General features: G+C 43.9%; 1 protein-coding gene across 6 annotated transcripts in view; it reads left to right on the top strand.

Moving 5' to 3' along the window:
• kcnma1a (potassium large conductance calcium-activated channel, subfamily M, alpha member 1a) overlaps positions 1-15,768 on the top strand; it is a 924,908-nt gene that overhangs the window by 511,412 nt on the left and 397,728 nt on the right. For all 6 annotated transcript variants that reach the window (XM_059946553.1, XM_059946552.1, XM_059946549.1 and 3 more), the window contains one exon: positions 6,087-6,198. In XM_059946553.1, the coding sequence (XP_059802536.1) occupies positions 6,087-6,198 (112 nt within the window). The remainder of the gene's footprint in view (positions 1-6,086; positions 6,199-15,768) is intronic.

Raw genomic sequence — 15,768 nt, 5'->3', positions numbered from 1 at the left:
TAAGGATAGTTTGCTTATTACAACCACATGCCTTCTGCAATTGATGAACATTTAAAGCTTCACCCTCAAGCCAATTAAGAGTACATCTTGGATTAAGCATGAGATGCTGGAAATCCAGAGTAAGACACACACACATAAATCCAGAGTAACAAATGCTGGAGAAGCTCAGTAGGCCAAGCAGCATCTATTGAGGGGAACGAACAGTTGACATTTCAAGTCAAGACCTTTCATCAGAGAGGGAAGTGGTTGCTTAGTGCTGTGAGGGGAGTGTCAGGTGGTTTCCCCAGCTGAACAACCAGAGCCACCTTTAATCTGCTGATTGCCCAGACCTTGAAGCCCAATGAGAAGCAGTGAAATTCAACAGCAATTCAACTGCGAAAGCTTCACACCTCGAAACCAAATATGTCCACTAAGAAATGGAAGGGCAGGTTTCATTTGGTAAACTTGAAGGGTTTCACATCCGAGACTTCCTCGAATGCATTAGAATATTTGAGACACTGCATATAATTTCCCTGGTAGAGTCATCTCAGTTTGTGCTATTAATGGAATTGGCTCATCTCAGGCTTCATTACGTTTGGCTTAAGTTGCAAATGTATAATTACTTGGGGATTTTGTTCTATAAATGGATTTTTTAAAATCCTGGTTTATAACTCAAATTGATGCAGAACTGCCACAGATTTCCTTTCAGACTGAAGAGTGTAGCAGCTGCACTGTGACAGCAGACCCTCCCCTTCCTGGTCCCTCTCAGTATTCTAATGTGCTTACATTCATAAATAAAGGATAACCTTGCACATCGTTTGCATAATCATGTTTCAAATCCAGCCGACAAAAAAAAAAGCCTTCATGTTTGATCGGTTCTGGCTACGTGTCTTAATATTAAGTTATCTTCAGGGCAAGAACAATGTTTTCTCAGGTCCCATTTTGTCCCCTAGCGAAAAGAAATCTAATTCCAATTGATGATGGGTCCTTGAGACCCTGACAAAGGGTCACAGCCCATAATATTAACTATTTATTCCTCTGCATAGATGCTGCCCTACCTGCTGAGTTCTTCCAGCATTTTGTATGTGTTGCGCTGTATTTCCAATTGAAACTTATGCCTTATTCCACATGAAATGAACCTCGTTTCTCAAAGTTTAGTCTGCTCCCAGCATTAAACTTAGATTAAACAAAACAAACTGTTACCCAACCTCAGCGAGTCTGAGCCTGAAGACTTATTGTTTTTCCTGAGCAAGACAAACGAAATGCTGGAGGAGCTCAGCAGCCCAGGCAGCATCTATGGAAAAGAGTAAACAGCCAATGTTTCAGGCTAAGACCCTTCAGGAGGGCATGGCCTAAAGCGTTAACTGTCGGTTCCTTCCCATAGATGCTGCCTGACCTGCTGAGTTCCTCCAGCATTTTGTGTGTGTTGCTCAGAAAACTGCCAGCGTCTGAAAATTTTCTTATGTTTATTTTTCCTGATCCCGACTAAAGCATCATCATGAATGTAAGAATTTCAGGTGTACTGTTGATTTGTTTGAGGATGAAGTACCAATTATCAATCCAGAGCAGAAGATAGATAGGGGAAATGATCTTCATTTGGTTATAGTGCTGAGCAGGCATGGCTTCACCCAGCCTGAAAGTTCTACCAAGGTACATACCTAATCCCTGTCCTTGAATCCCATTTTTTTTCACCTGGAATCATGACCTGAGACAATCAGTCACTGAGTGTGATTAACATCCACCAGTCGTGGAACAGCCCCCATTGACTCTGGGCTGAAGGTTTGGTGCCCACTTCTTTGAGTGAAGTTGTAATGCATCGGCCCTCTAAGGCAGACAGGAAATGCACACACGTTGAGGACAGGTCATTGTTTTTTTTTAAACACAACTAGCCTTTCTATAAAATCAGTGTGTAGATATAACCTGGGCAGTCCTGGGGGGATTATTATAAACACAAGATATTCTGCAGATACTGGAAATACAGAGCATCCCTCTGGTGCCTCTCCTCTTTCCCTTTCTCCCCAAGGTTCACTTTCCTCTCTGATCAGATTCCTCCTTCTTCAATCCTTTACCTTTTCTGCCTCTTGCCTCCCAGCTTCTCACCATCCCCCACCCCCAAACACCCACCTTCCCCCTCATCTGGTCTCAACTGTCGCCTGCAAGCTTGAAGTCCATCCCCTTCCCCCACCTTTTTATTCTGGCCTCTTCCCCCTTCCTTTCCAGTCTTGATGAAGGGTCTTGACCCAAAATATGGGGATTATTTATTCCTCTCCATAGATGCTGCCTAAGCCGTTGAGTTCCTCCAGTATTTTGTGTGTGTGTTTTGGGGAGATTACTACTTTATGTTTCCTCGTTGAGTGTTTGGCCTTGATGAAAGGAAATACTGAGGAATATTGTGCACTTCCTCAGCATGAAGCCATGTGGTCAGCTGTTAGGTCAGGCTGAAGAAATTGTCAAGGCGTCCATTACCAAACTGTGGGAGCAGGGAGCTTTTCCCACAGAGAGATGCTTACAAGGATGGACTTTTATTTATAGATACAGCATGGCAAAAGGTCCTTCTGGCCCAACAAACAGTGCTGTCAAATTATAGCCATATGACCAAATCAGCCTACTGACCTGTACGTCTTTGGAATGTGGGAGGAAACCAGAGAACCCAGAGGAAACACACATAGTCACAGGGAGAGCATGCAAACTCCTCACAGACAGGAATCTGGCAGGAATCGAACCCATATCGCTGGCACTGTGATAGAGTTATGTTAAATGCTACGCTACAGTTCCAACCCTTGTGGAGCTACTCGGTTACAAATTTTAATCTAAAGAGCATCTACAATATTTGCTCCTTTTGTCACCAGTTGCAAACATTCTGCCAGGGACACCACCCCGCCATCTCCCCAGTGTTGTACTCAGTCACAGCCATCAGTGCTGAAATACCCTGCACCAGATATGGGAACAGGTGATGTCACTTCCATAAGCCTCCCTCACTGATAATCATTAGGCCATTCAGCCTGCCATTTCACCATGACTGGTTTATCCCTCTCATCCCCATTCTGCTGCCTTCTCCCTGTAATCTTTGACACCCTTACTAATTAAGAACCTAACAAGCTCCACTTTAACTATGCACAGTGACTTGGCCTCCACAGCCATTTGTGGCAATGAGTTCCACAGGTTCGTCACCCTCTGGCTAAAGAAATTCCTCCTCATCTCTGCTGTCGAGGGACTTCCTTCTATCCTGAGGCTGTGACCTCTGGAAATACCCTCTCTTCAACCACTCTATCCAGGCCTTTCAAAATTCAATAGGTTTTAATGAGATCCATCCTCATTCTTCTAAACTCCATCATGCCACAGAAGGAGGCTATTCAGTCCGTGCCTGCTCTCTGAAGAATAACCTTGGTCTCGTTCCCTGTAAACCTTCCCCTCATTCCCCTCGTGCCTATTCAATCACGTTATGGAAGTTTCGATTGTCCGTCAGGTTTCATCATGACCTTTGCATTTTGTCTACCACACTGCACTTTACTTCTATAAATGTAATACAATATTCTGCATTACACTTCTTTCTTTATACTACCTCAGTGTACTTACTCATGGAATGATCTGTCTCGAAGGCATCCAAACAAAAATTTGCATCTTGGTACAGGTTACACCAATAAGCCAATATCAATTCTTCACATTCACCGGTACTTAAAATTGGAATACCTCGAACCATCCACTGAAGGACGGGTAACACACACATCAGTTGATGAAGGGTCTCGATCCGAAACACATTGAATCTTTATTCTTCTCCATGGATACTGCCTGGCCTGCTGTGTCCCTCCAGCATTCTGGGTGTGCTACTCTGGATTTCCAGCATCTGCAGAATCTCTTGTGTTTCTGATTCACTGAAGGACAGCATTTCCCTAAACTTGCACTGCTTGTACAGTACATTTCAAAATTCTTCAGCACGCATATATAGCTAGGGTACCTAAGACTTTTGCACGATACTATGTTTATATATAAATAAAAGGGGAGAGCATGTTTCTAAATCTGGTGGGAGGAAAGGATGTTAGGAATGGCAAAGGTGGAGCTCTGCAGAAGGGATGAGGGAAGGAGTGGCTGGGCACAAGCACAGATACACCCATCCCCGAGACACCAGCAAGGTCATTTAACTCCAAACAATTGGTTTATTGATCTTTATAGAATATCCTTCTGGTGCTTCCCACTCCCTCCCCTCTCCCTTACCCTTTTCCCAAACATGATTATCCTTTCCACTCCTAGTCTACAATAGAGATCCATATCCAAATCACTCACATATGTCGTGAAATTTATTTTTTGTTGTGTGGCAGCAGTACAGTGTAGAAATAAAAATTACTACAGTACTGTGCAAAAGTCTTAGGCACCTGAGCTATATATATACCCCCCCAAGATTTTTGCACAGTACTGTATCTCAACACCAGTTCTCTACAATGGACTCATAACCCAAACACTCTTAATACTTTTGCCTATGATATACAAACTGTGCCTGTTCTCAGGTATAAGAGAGCAACTTAAAGAATATGCTGTACAAAGAAACGGAGAGCACATTTATTATCCATCACCTGCATGTAATGCGTTACATCAAAGCATAGAAAATGAACATTTTCACAAGAGATTCTGCAGTTGCTGGAATTCCAGAGCAACACACACACACACACACACACACACACACACACACACACACACACACCCCCCCCCCCCCCCACCCCTCAGATAGCGTCCGTGGAGAGGAATAAGAAATGAAGAGTCAATGTTTTGGGATGAGAACTTTGGGCACAAATGTATTCATTTTGGGATGAAGTATCATCTCAGTTAGAATGGAATGTGGACTTCATTCACTGGAGTTCAGTTAGGCTAAATCTGAGTCCTAACCCAGGAACATCTGGAAATACTCTGTGGAGAGAGAGTGTACAGTTTAAGTTCATAACCTTTTATCAGAACCAGTATCTGCAGTATTTTGCACTTGGGATACTCATTCAGAAGTATCCTGGCTCTGTTTCGATTAATATGCCCTATAAAATACTCAGCTACGTTGTATCTATGTGAGTTGACTGGTCTGCTGGGGACTGCACCTTCTTTAGTAAAACAAGCAATCATGATTGGTAATTCCACTAGCATTCCTGTGAAGCCATTTCTGTAAGCTCCATATCTGAAGAGGAAACCAAAGTGTTTTTCTTAAAACAAAAGAGTATCTCCCATCACCGCATTTCCCCATGACCAGAACCTCCAGGGACTAGCAGTTACCAATGGTTACCAATGGTTAAGAGGTGCCATGGGGGTTTCAAAGCTTGTTGTTTAAACCAAAATGCTCAGTGCAAAATACATGAAAGGAAAAAATATACCTAATGATAGGGGTAAAACTGCAGCAGGTTCTGATATCCACCATCTAGCAGGCAAGTTCAGGTGTGTTACTGATGTATTCTTGCTGTAAAACCATAATTTATAGTGGCAGAATCAGACCATTTGGCATTTCGTGTCTGTTTTCCATTCAAACATGGATTTTTTTAACTCCAATCTCTTGCCTTCCCTCAGTAACCTTTAACCTCAATGAAAATAAAGAGCCTATTGACCTCTGTCTTAAGTTCACCTCAGATTTGGCTTCCACGCCCCTGCAGTAATGAATTCCACATATTCACCACCCCCTGGTTGAAGACATTTCTCCTCATCTTCGATCTAAAAGAATCTCCCAGTATTCTGAGGCTCTGCCCTCAGATCTTAGACTCTCCAACTGATGGAAACATCCTCTGCATGCCCACTGCATCCACATCTTTCAGCCTCTGGTAGGTTTCACTATGATCTCCCCTTATTCATCTGAATTCCATCATATACAAGCCCAGAGATATCAAGCATTCCTTATGCGTGAATTCTATTCTTGACGCCTTGCTTTGAGAGCCTTTGTGCCTTGCGCTTGGAAGGAAATGGTCGTCTTGTACATGGTTAACATTAACAACTCTTCACATCTTTACATGGATCCAAACTGTTGTTGAAATGTCCAACTCTTTAAAGACAAAGCATGTAAGATTTATTTGTGCTTTTGGGAAAGCACGGGAACTAGTCATGAGAGCAATGCTGAGATCATGATGCCATTGTTTCTCTTTCAGTTTATTGCAGCCAATGATAAGCTGTGGTTCTGGCTGGAAGTGAATTCCGTGGTGGATTTTTTCACCGTTCCACCCGTCTTTGTCTCCGTGTACTTGAGCAGAAGCTGGTTGGGTAAGTAATGTATTCTTCATCTTTTCCATTCTCATCGAGAGTGTTATTTTTAATCACTTCCCAGTGATATGAGTGGATTGAGTGTAACCTCATCATGAGTTACCGCCTCATTTGAGTGTGTTATGAACAAACCTTGGAGGATGCACTGAATTGTGAGTGGGCACTCATCTTCCCGAGGGGACTGACTCATCTCGGATGAGGTACAAGTTTTGGGCTGAGTCTCCACACTTGAGCTGTAACTCAGAGTGAACCCATACCTCACCAGCCCATGTGGTAGATGTGTCAGTGTGCCCATGGAATGTTATACAGCCGACTTGTATTGCTCCAAAAGGGTCGAAGGCTAAAGACAAAACGTGGAATTTTGGAAAGGGCACAGTTTACCAGTTTGCTGTCTGGATTAAAGGGTATGAATTATCAAGAGAAATTGGACAAACTGGGGTTGTTTTCTCTCTGGAGTGTTGGAAGAAGATCTGGCACAACTTGATAAAATTTTGGGATAGTCAGAATCATTTTCCCAGGATAGAAATGTCAAATGTCAAAAAGTGGAGAGGAAATTTAGAGGAGATGTATGGGACAAGTTCTTATCATATATAGAGAGAACTGTAGGTACCCAGCATACCTAAGTATAGTAGTAGAAGCAGATATGATATTTGTGTTTGTGAGGGTTTTCGACAGACATGGATATACATGGAATGGGGGGGATATTGTTCATGTGCAGATAGAAGTGATTTAGTTTAGTTTAGGGTTATTTTGGTACCAGCATTGTGGGCTGAAGATTTAAGATCATTTATTGCCATTCTTCGGTAGATGAATGTTAAGGAGAACAAAGTGATTGTTTCTCCGGACCTGATGCAGCAACAAAAAAGCACAACACCATTAAAATACAATAAACATAAAAGCAATGCTATAAAACACGAAGTACAAATAACTATTGACTGTGACTATATGTTATATACAAAAACTGATTGCACATAAAGTGATGCTGATGGATGTAGTGGTGGCGGGGTGGATTAAATGGTGGAGGACGATCAGCCTCACGGCTTGGGAGAAGCGACTGTTTTTGAGTCTAGTGGTCCTGGTTTGGTTCTGTGGAGCACCCTCGCTGATGGGAATGAGACTCCATAAGCTGGGTGGGTGGATTACTTTATGATAAAGGCCTTTCAGCGGCCTGTTCGTATTCTGCTGTGCATTGTGTTTTACCGTGTATAAAAATTGGCCCAATGTGATTAGTATGCAAGGTAAGTAGAGTCTGCACATGAAGCAACGATTGAAATCCTCTGAGAACCAGTTTTATTCAGACTGAAATGGTTTAGCTATCATAGTCTATGTATCCACCAGCAGAGCATGAAGATACCTCATGCCGGATACATTGTGAAAATAATCTGTAAAAAAGCGGTCAGTTTAAACTGCCTTCTGCGACTTCATTTGCAAGGTAGTTTAATTACGGTCATAATGAAAGTGCTTGATGACCTGTGAATAATTTGCTTTAGTCTAACTGCTAATCATCCTTGGTTGACCTTGGGAACTCCCTGAAGTTGTACTGTTTGTTCAGAGGATCTGCCTTGTTGATACTACCATGTGAGCTTCAGTAAATCTGTCTTAGAACATTACAGTACTGCACCGGCTCTTTGGCTCATGATATTTTGCCAAAATTACAACCTACTCTAAAATTAATCTAACCCTTCCCTCCCACACAGCATTCCATTTTCCAACCATCCATGTGCCTTTCGAAGAGTTTCTTAAATGTTCTTAATGTGTCTGCCTCTACCACCACCCCTGGATGATGTTTTTAAAAAACTTGCTTCTGACATATCCCTTATACTTTCCTCCAAGCACCTTAAAGTTATGCCTCCTCATATTAGCCATTTCCGCCCTGGGAAAACAAAATCACTTGCTTTCTAAGTGACCTATGCCCTCTTATCATCTTATACCCCTCTATCAAGTTGCTTCTCATCCTCCTTTAGTCCAAGGAGAAAAGTCCTAGCTCACTGAACCTATCCATGTAAGACATCCCTGTAATGTACCACCAGGAGTGATGGTGGAAGTAGATACGTTAGGGATGCTTTGAGTGACTCTTAGATATATACATGGATGAAAGACGAATGGAGAGCTAAGTGGAGGGGATTGGAATAGGTTAAAAGACAGGCACAAAACAGTGGGCCGAAGGGACTACACTGCGCAGTAAGATTCTATGTTCTATGTTGCTGTCCTTGACCTATAGATATGAAGAACAGTGTGATGGGATGGGAACCACACTCAGTTTACATCTCACTCACTAAAAGGGCCCATTCATCTCCAACTAGAGGGACACCTACTGCATCTAAGAGTCTACTTATTACCGTATACTAGCCCAAGATTCATTTTCTTGCAGACAGTCACAGTAGAACAAAGAAACACAATAGAATCAATGAAAAAATACACCCAAACAAAAACTGACAAACAACTAATGTGCAAAGGAAGATGCACGTTGCAAATACAAATAAATAAATAAATAACACCGAGAATATGAGTTGTAGAGTCCTTGAAAGTGAGTCCAAAGTTAGGTTGTGGAATCATTTCAGAGTTGAAATGAGCGAGTTATCCACGCTGGTTCAGGAGCCCAATGTTGAGGGGTAATAAATGTTCCTGACCCTGGTGGTGTGGGACCTATGACCTATGTACCTCATTTCCCAGTGGCAGCAGAGAGAGGAGGGCATGGCCTGGATGGTGGCTTCCTTGATGATAGTTGCTGCTTTCTTATGGAAGTTCTCTGTGTAGATGTGCTCAGTTGTGGGGAGGGCTTCTCATCTGATGGACTGGACTTTTTGTAGCCTGAAACTTTACTTCAGCCACATCTGGTCTTCTGTGTGCAGTTCAGGTCACTGTGTGTGGAGGCTGTTCGAGAGGGCCCAGTAGGGTGCATGTTAGCCCATGGCTCCCTCTTTTGCCCAGACGAGGCCACTGTCAGGGTGGAGGAGCAATGCCTCAAATTCCATCTGGGTAGCTTCCAAACTGATGGCATGAACATCAATTTCTTCTTCCAGTAAAAAAATCCCTCTGCCTTTTCTTTTCTTCTATTCACCACTCTGGACTCCTTCCTCTTTTCCTCATCTGCTTATCGTCTGCCCCGTTGACCCTCCTTCTTCCCATTTTTCCATGGTCTACTCTCCTCTCCCACCAAATTCCTTCTCCTCCAACTTTTTACCCTTCCCACCCACCTGGCTTCAGCTTTCACCTTCTAGCTAGTCTACCATCTCCTATCCCCACCTTTTTATTCTGGCACCTTCCCGCTTCCTTGCCAGTCCTGAAGAAGGGTCTCGGCCTGAAAAATTGACTGCTTATTCATTTCCATGGATGCTGCCTGACCTGCTGAGTTCCTCCAGCATTTTTTGTGTATTGTTTTTACAAGGATGTTGCCTAGATTGGAATGTATGCCCTTACTAATCAAGAACATATCAAGCAGCCATTTTAAATACACCAGTGACTTGGTCTCCATTCCTATTGCCTATGACAATGAAATCCACAGATTCGCCACCCTCCACGCTAAAGATCTGATTGAAGTATATTAAATTATGTGAGGCATAGATAAGGTAGAGAGGGAATCTTTAAATGCTAAAGGACAGAGGTGGAAGGAAGAAGGGGAAAGTTGAAAGGAGATTCACAGGGCAAGTTTGTTTACAGAGTATTAGGTGCCTGGGAAGGTGGTAGAAGCAGATATGATAGCAATGTGGGCAGATTCAGATTCTGATTTATTTATCACATACACATCAAAACAGACAGTGAAATGAGTCACACACAAAATGCTGGTGGAACACAGCAGGCCAGACAGCTCCTACAGGAAGAAGTACACTCGGCATTTCGGGCCGAGACCCAAAACGTCGACTGTACTTCTTCCTATAGACGCTGCCTGGTCTGCTGTGTTCCACCAGCATTTTGTGTGTGTTGCTTGAATTTTCAGCGTCTGCAGGTTTCCTCGTGTTTGTGTGAAATGAGTCACTTGTGTTAACAACCAGCACACCTGGAGTTGTGCTGGGGCAGCCCACAAGTGCCACTACATCTTCTGGCACCAGCTTAGCATGGCCACAGTGCTCAGGAAAACAACACAGAACACCACAAGCGACAAAACAGTAACAGCAATACCAGCCCTTTCCTCTCTCCCACCCACCTACGCTTACGAACAGTCCTCCAGGCTTCAGCATCAAGTTTCGACTTGCAGGCTTCAGATTGACCTTTGGATAGCAGTCTTTGTTATCGAGCATCTGCCCAGCCAATGGCAGGACTCCAAGTGGCACGTGATCAGGCAGGGAACGAACAATGTGCAGGCAGATGGGATTAGCTTAAATTGGCAATTTGATTGGCATAGACTTTATGGGACCTTTGTTCCTGTGCTCTCCCGTCCCAGGTCTCATGTTCTTTGTTCCTGTGCTCTACCGTCCCAGGTCTCATGTTCTTTGTTCCTGTGCTCTACCGTCCCAGGTCTCATGTTCTTTGTTCCTGTGCTCTCCCATCCCAGGTCTCATGTTCTTTGTTCCTGTGCTCTCCCGTCCCAGGTCTCACGTTCTTTGTTCCTGTGCTCTCCCGTCCCGGGTTCCATGTTCTTTGTTCCTGTGCTCTCCCGTCCCGGGTTCCATGTTCTTTGTTCCTGTGCTCTCCCGTCCCGGGTTCCATGTTCTTTGTTCCTGTGCTCTCCCGTCCCGGGTTCCATGTTCTTTGTTCCTGTGCTCTCCCGTCCCGGGTTCCATGTTCTTTGTTCCTGTGCTCTCCCGTCCCAGGTCTCATGTTCTTTGTTCCTGTGCTCTCCCGTCCCGGGTTCCATGTTCTTTGTTCCTGTGCTCTACCGTCCCGGGTTCCATGTTCTTTGTTCCTGTGCTCTCCCGTCCCGGGTTCCATGTTCTTTGTTCCTGTGCTCTCCCGTCCCGGGTTCCATGTTCTTTGTTCCTGTGCTCTCCCGTCCCAGGTCTCATGTTCTTTGTTCCTGTGCTCTCCCGTCCCAGGTCTCATGTTCTTTGTTCCTGTGCTCTCCCGTCCCGGGTTCCATGTTCTTTGTTCCTGTGCTCTACCGTCCCGGGTTCCATGTTCTTTGTTCCTGTGCTCTCCCGTCCCGGGTTCCATGTTCTTTGTTCCTGTGCTCTCCCATCCCAGGTCTCATGTTCTTTGTTCCTGTGCTCTCCCGTCCCAGGTCTCATGTTCTTTGTTCCTGTGCTCTCCTGCGCTCTGTTCTATGATTCCGTGCATTTTTTTTCTACAGAGAAGGGGTAACTGTCCCTCCATCTTAATTGAAATTTAGAAATTGTAAGTTTACAATCTTACATTTGTGCTAAATCAGTAAGGGATTCAAGTCTGCTCTGGTTGCTGCATCTTTGGGGTTTGTGTATGCTTTGTGAAAGTCACCAGTGTCATCTTTGGATGGCTAATCTGCAGTGGATCGAGCCCAGTTGTATGAGAATGGTCGCCTAGGCTGGTACTAGCTGCAGCAGGAGTGTAGCTGGGAGACCCCGTTCAAAGTGAGAGCCACCCTTAGCTCAGCTCTGGGTCACAGCGGCAGGGAGGGAGCTCAGAGCTGCTAAACACAAAGTACACTGCAGATGCTGTGGTCAAATCAAGACGTACAAACAAGCTGGATGAACTCATCCGTTGAAAGAAGCTGTCAACGTTTCGGGCCGTGACCCTTCGTCAGGACTAAAGAAGGAGGGCCCTATAAAGAAGGTGGGGGGAGGGTGGAAAACCAACCAGAGGAAAGGTCAAGGGGTGGGGGAGGGCAAGCAGGGAGGGGAGAGCCAGGAGGTGAAGACGGAATCTAAGGGGAAAGCACTATGGGTAGTAGAAGAAGGCAGAGTCATGAGAGGTGATAGGCAGCTAGAAGAGGAGACAGAGTGAAGGTGGGATGGGGGAAGGGAGAGGGAGGGAATTACCGGAAGTTGGAGAATTCGATGAGAATTCTTTCAACGGATGCTGCCCGACCTGCTGAGTTCATCCAGCTTTTTTATAGCTCGGAGCTGCTGCCGTCTGATCTCTGCATCCGACAGAGAAGTAGGGGAGCTTCCTGGCCTATACCCTACAGCAGGGAGTGACTTCCTGTGGAGCCGCAGGGAATCTGTCAGCACCTGCTCCTGAAATGATAGATGAGAAGCTTTCCATGACATTGTTGTCAAAGCTTTAGAAAAGCACCAGTGTGTGTTCAAAACCATTGACTTATCCAAAGTTCACCATCTGGCTTTCGAGTTCCTGAGAGTGAGCTGTGTGGAACTTGGTCCCTGATAGGCTCACCCTTGGCAGTAAGGCTCAGGGGGATATTCCAGACAAAGACCTCAATGAGGTGCTGGCAGAAGATGACACACCACAATAGTAGTGAAGGTGGATGAAGGCTGCAGCAGCAAAGGTGTCCAGTCATCTTGTGTTCTGTAACAGTTACTTGAAAACAAAACCAAAACCACTCAGAGACTGAGTATGGGGATTTGTGCTGCCTGGCGTGTTTCCAAAATAACTAAGTTCCAAGGTCAAAAAAGTTTGATCCTTTATTGCAAAATCGGCATAGACAAATGATCTTATATTAAAAAAATACTAAAATTAGCGATATGCAGTTTTATTACAAAGTTAGTGGTACTAAGTATTAGCGGTCAACTAAAAAAATGTTACCTCCCCCCCCACGTCCAAACCCTGGATCTAACTAGACTTAACTAAACTAACTGAGACAAAGCGTGAATATGTGATTACACTCATTTGCTCCTACCTCGCCCCAACCCACGTGACAAATTACCCATAATGAACACGCAACACAAAATATAATACCAACAAACAGAAAATAGATACACGGCTCCCACAACTTCCATGCCTCTTGAACTTTACCCCTACCTCTTGAGGACCGTGTGGTGGCTGGCTGTGCATCAGCTCCCCCAAAGTCACACATTAAGGAAATCCACCCTAAAGACAACCCCTTAGGAGAACGTCATTCACGACTTGAGTGATTGCACTACTACTACTAAAGCTCATTTTGTGCATTAGCTGATGGGACAGTTCAAACTCAGTGTCCTTTCAAGCTGGGAGTTCAACCCAGAAAAGTGTGAAGGGATTCACTTCGGAAGATCAAAACAGAAGGCAGAATGCTGGGTTAATGGCAGAGTTCTTGGCCGTGTGGAAGAACAGAGGGATCTTGGGGGTCCATGTCCATAGATCCCTCAAAGTTGCCATGAAAGTTGATAAGATTGTTAGGAAGGCACTTGGTGTGTTAGCCTTCATAAATAAAGAATTGAGTTCAAGAGCCATGAGGTAATGTTGCTCTCCCTTCCCCTTTTCCCCTACATGATTCCTCTCTCCCTGCCCCCTTCCCACTCTCAGTCTACAATAGAGACCCATATCAGAATCGTTTAATCATCACTCACGTATGTCATGATTTTTTTTTGCAGCGGCAATACATAAGATTACTGCAATACTGTGCAAAAATCTAAGGCGGCCTTGCTATAATTATGTGCCTATAAAGCTAGGGTACCTAAGACTTCTGCACAGTAATGTATGTAAGAAGGAATGTTTAAATGACCTTTGAGTAAGTTAAAAGTTTGACACAACATCATAGGCGAAGTACTGTTCTGGTTGATGCTTTATGTTCAAGTCAGGTGCGGATATTTAATACTACTCATTATTCCAGTGCACGTTGAAACTTATGAGTTAGCCAAGATTTTGTTTAGGATACAGCATGGCCTATATTTATGATCGAAAACTAAAACTTTAATATCTTACATCTGCATCCGACAGCTATTTTGTTATTCTTGGAAAGAAGAACCACAATCTATCATAACAGGAGCTATTACATATGCCAAGTATCAACTGGAAATCACTTTTGCAAGAATATTACTTCTGCGAAGTAGAGACACACTGTAGTCTTTTCAGAATAAATTTGGAACATAGAACATTATAGCACAGTACCGGCCCAAGCCCTTTGGCCGACAATGTTGTGTTAAGGTTTTAACCTTAATCTAAGAGCAATAACCCTGCCATCCCACGTAGCTGTCCATTTGCTTATCATCCATGTGCCAAATTCAGCTTCGTTTTCTTTCCTAAACGAAGTAGGTTGGAGACCCAGTGTCCCATGTCTGAGAGTCCAAGTGCAAGGACAGAAGGCCCGGAGGCCTGTCTGTATGAGGTTGGGGGGGGGGTGAGAAAGGGGATTGTTTTGCTGTTGTTGCCTTGTTTTGTTCTGTTGCTGCTGCATGCGTTGCTCTGCTGAACATGGTGGCCATCCTACATTGGCACAGGAATGTGTAGCACCTCCTGCGGCTGTCCCAGCGCACTCTTGGGTGTGTTGGTTACTACAGATTTCACTGTACATTTCAATATACGTGCGATAAATAAATCTGAATATGAATCTAAGTCGGTTGGGATGCAATTCTGGGATGTTCTCAGCTTCGATGGCTGAGATTTGCTTCCAGAAAAAAAGCTTGGGCGCCACCTAGTGGTATTTCTGTGAAATGGCTTCAAAGAGAAGACCTGCTTCCTTTGCTGGGAACTTGGAGCAAGATTACGTCCACAATCCTGTCCACCATTCAGTTGGATCAATTCATCCCTTCATTCATGTAATTAAGAATACCTATTGATCATCACATATGCATCCATAGCTCTCTGAAATGACAGTGACGCCTAATTATATTTCCTGCTTTTAAGAGGATAGAAGAACTAATTTTACCTGAACTATACTATATAGCGATACAGTAACAACATAATGGATCATCAGTTTACAGAGGAACTCCATCTCTGAGGTGTAAGTCTTGTAACCCAAATGGCTGAGTCTGTGGTATTTGTTATAGGTGTTGGTATATTATGGTCACATGTACTGAGACGCAGTGAAAGAACTTTTATTTAGTGTGTCATCCTGACAGATGTCATGTGTAATTGCATTGAGGTAGGAAAAAGAAATAAGAATTCAGAATATAGTGCAGCAGGTTTCAGTTTAGAGTGACACAGCACAAGAACAGGCTCTTTGGCCCAACTTGTCCATGTAGACTAAGGTGCCCATTTAAGCTAGACCTATTTGCTTGCATTTGGCCTATATCCCTCTAGACCCTTTGTCGTGGTTTCTCGTGCCCCACAAACAACCAGGAGATGCAGAAGATTCTTCAAAAAGTATTAAATTTTAATTTGCAAATCAAAGCTGAGACAGTCAGTGAGCTAGTTGCTGACTGCCCACCGATCCTTGTACATAGCATTTTTTATAGCAATCTCCTGGTTTAGTTGCATTAGCATATCCAATCAGTCTATAGTTGCGTATCACAAGTACATCCGCCACTATTGTTTCAACCTATTGACTTAATCATGTTCTAATCTACATCTCTAAGCTACCTCTCATTAACACCCCATTATCTTTCTTAAGATTCTTAAGATTTCATTCTCCTGCTAAATTGGGTACATGCATAGCAAATAGCAAGTTCAAACTACATAATCTACATCTCTTAGCTTCCTCTTATTAACACACCATTGTCTTCTAAGATTTCATTCTCTAGCAAATAGCAAGTTGCAACTTTTATACTCCAATTATCCCCCCTTTGAGACCCAGGGGACTCACACAGAGAAAGAAGACTAAGAGTCTGTGCACAAAAGCCC

The sequence above is a fragment of the Hypanus sabinus genome, chromosome 21 (assembly GCF_030144855.1).
Source record: "Hypanus sabinus isolate sHypSab1 chromosome 21, sHypSab1.hap1, whole genome shotgun sequence".
Lineage (NCBI taxonomy): Eukaryota > Metazoa > Chordata > Chondrichthyes > Myliobatiformes > Dasyatidae > Hypanus > Hypanus sabinus.
The sequence above is the reverse complement of the archived record's forward strand: the minus strand, read 5'-3'. Positions and strand labels throughout refer to the sequence as shown.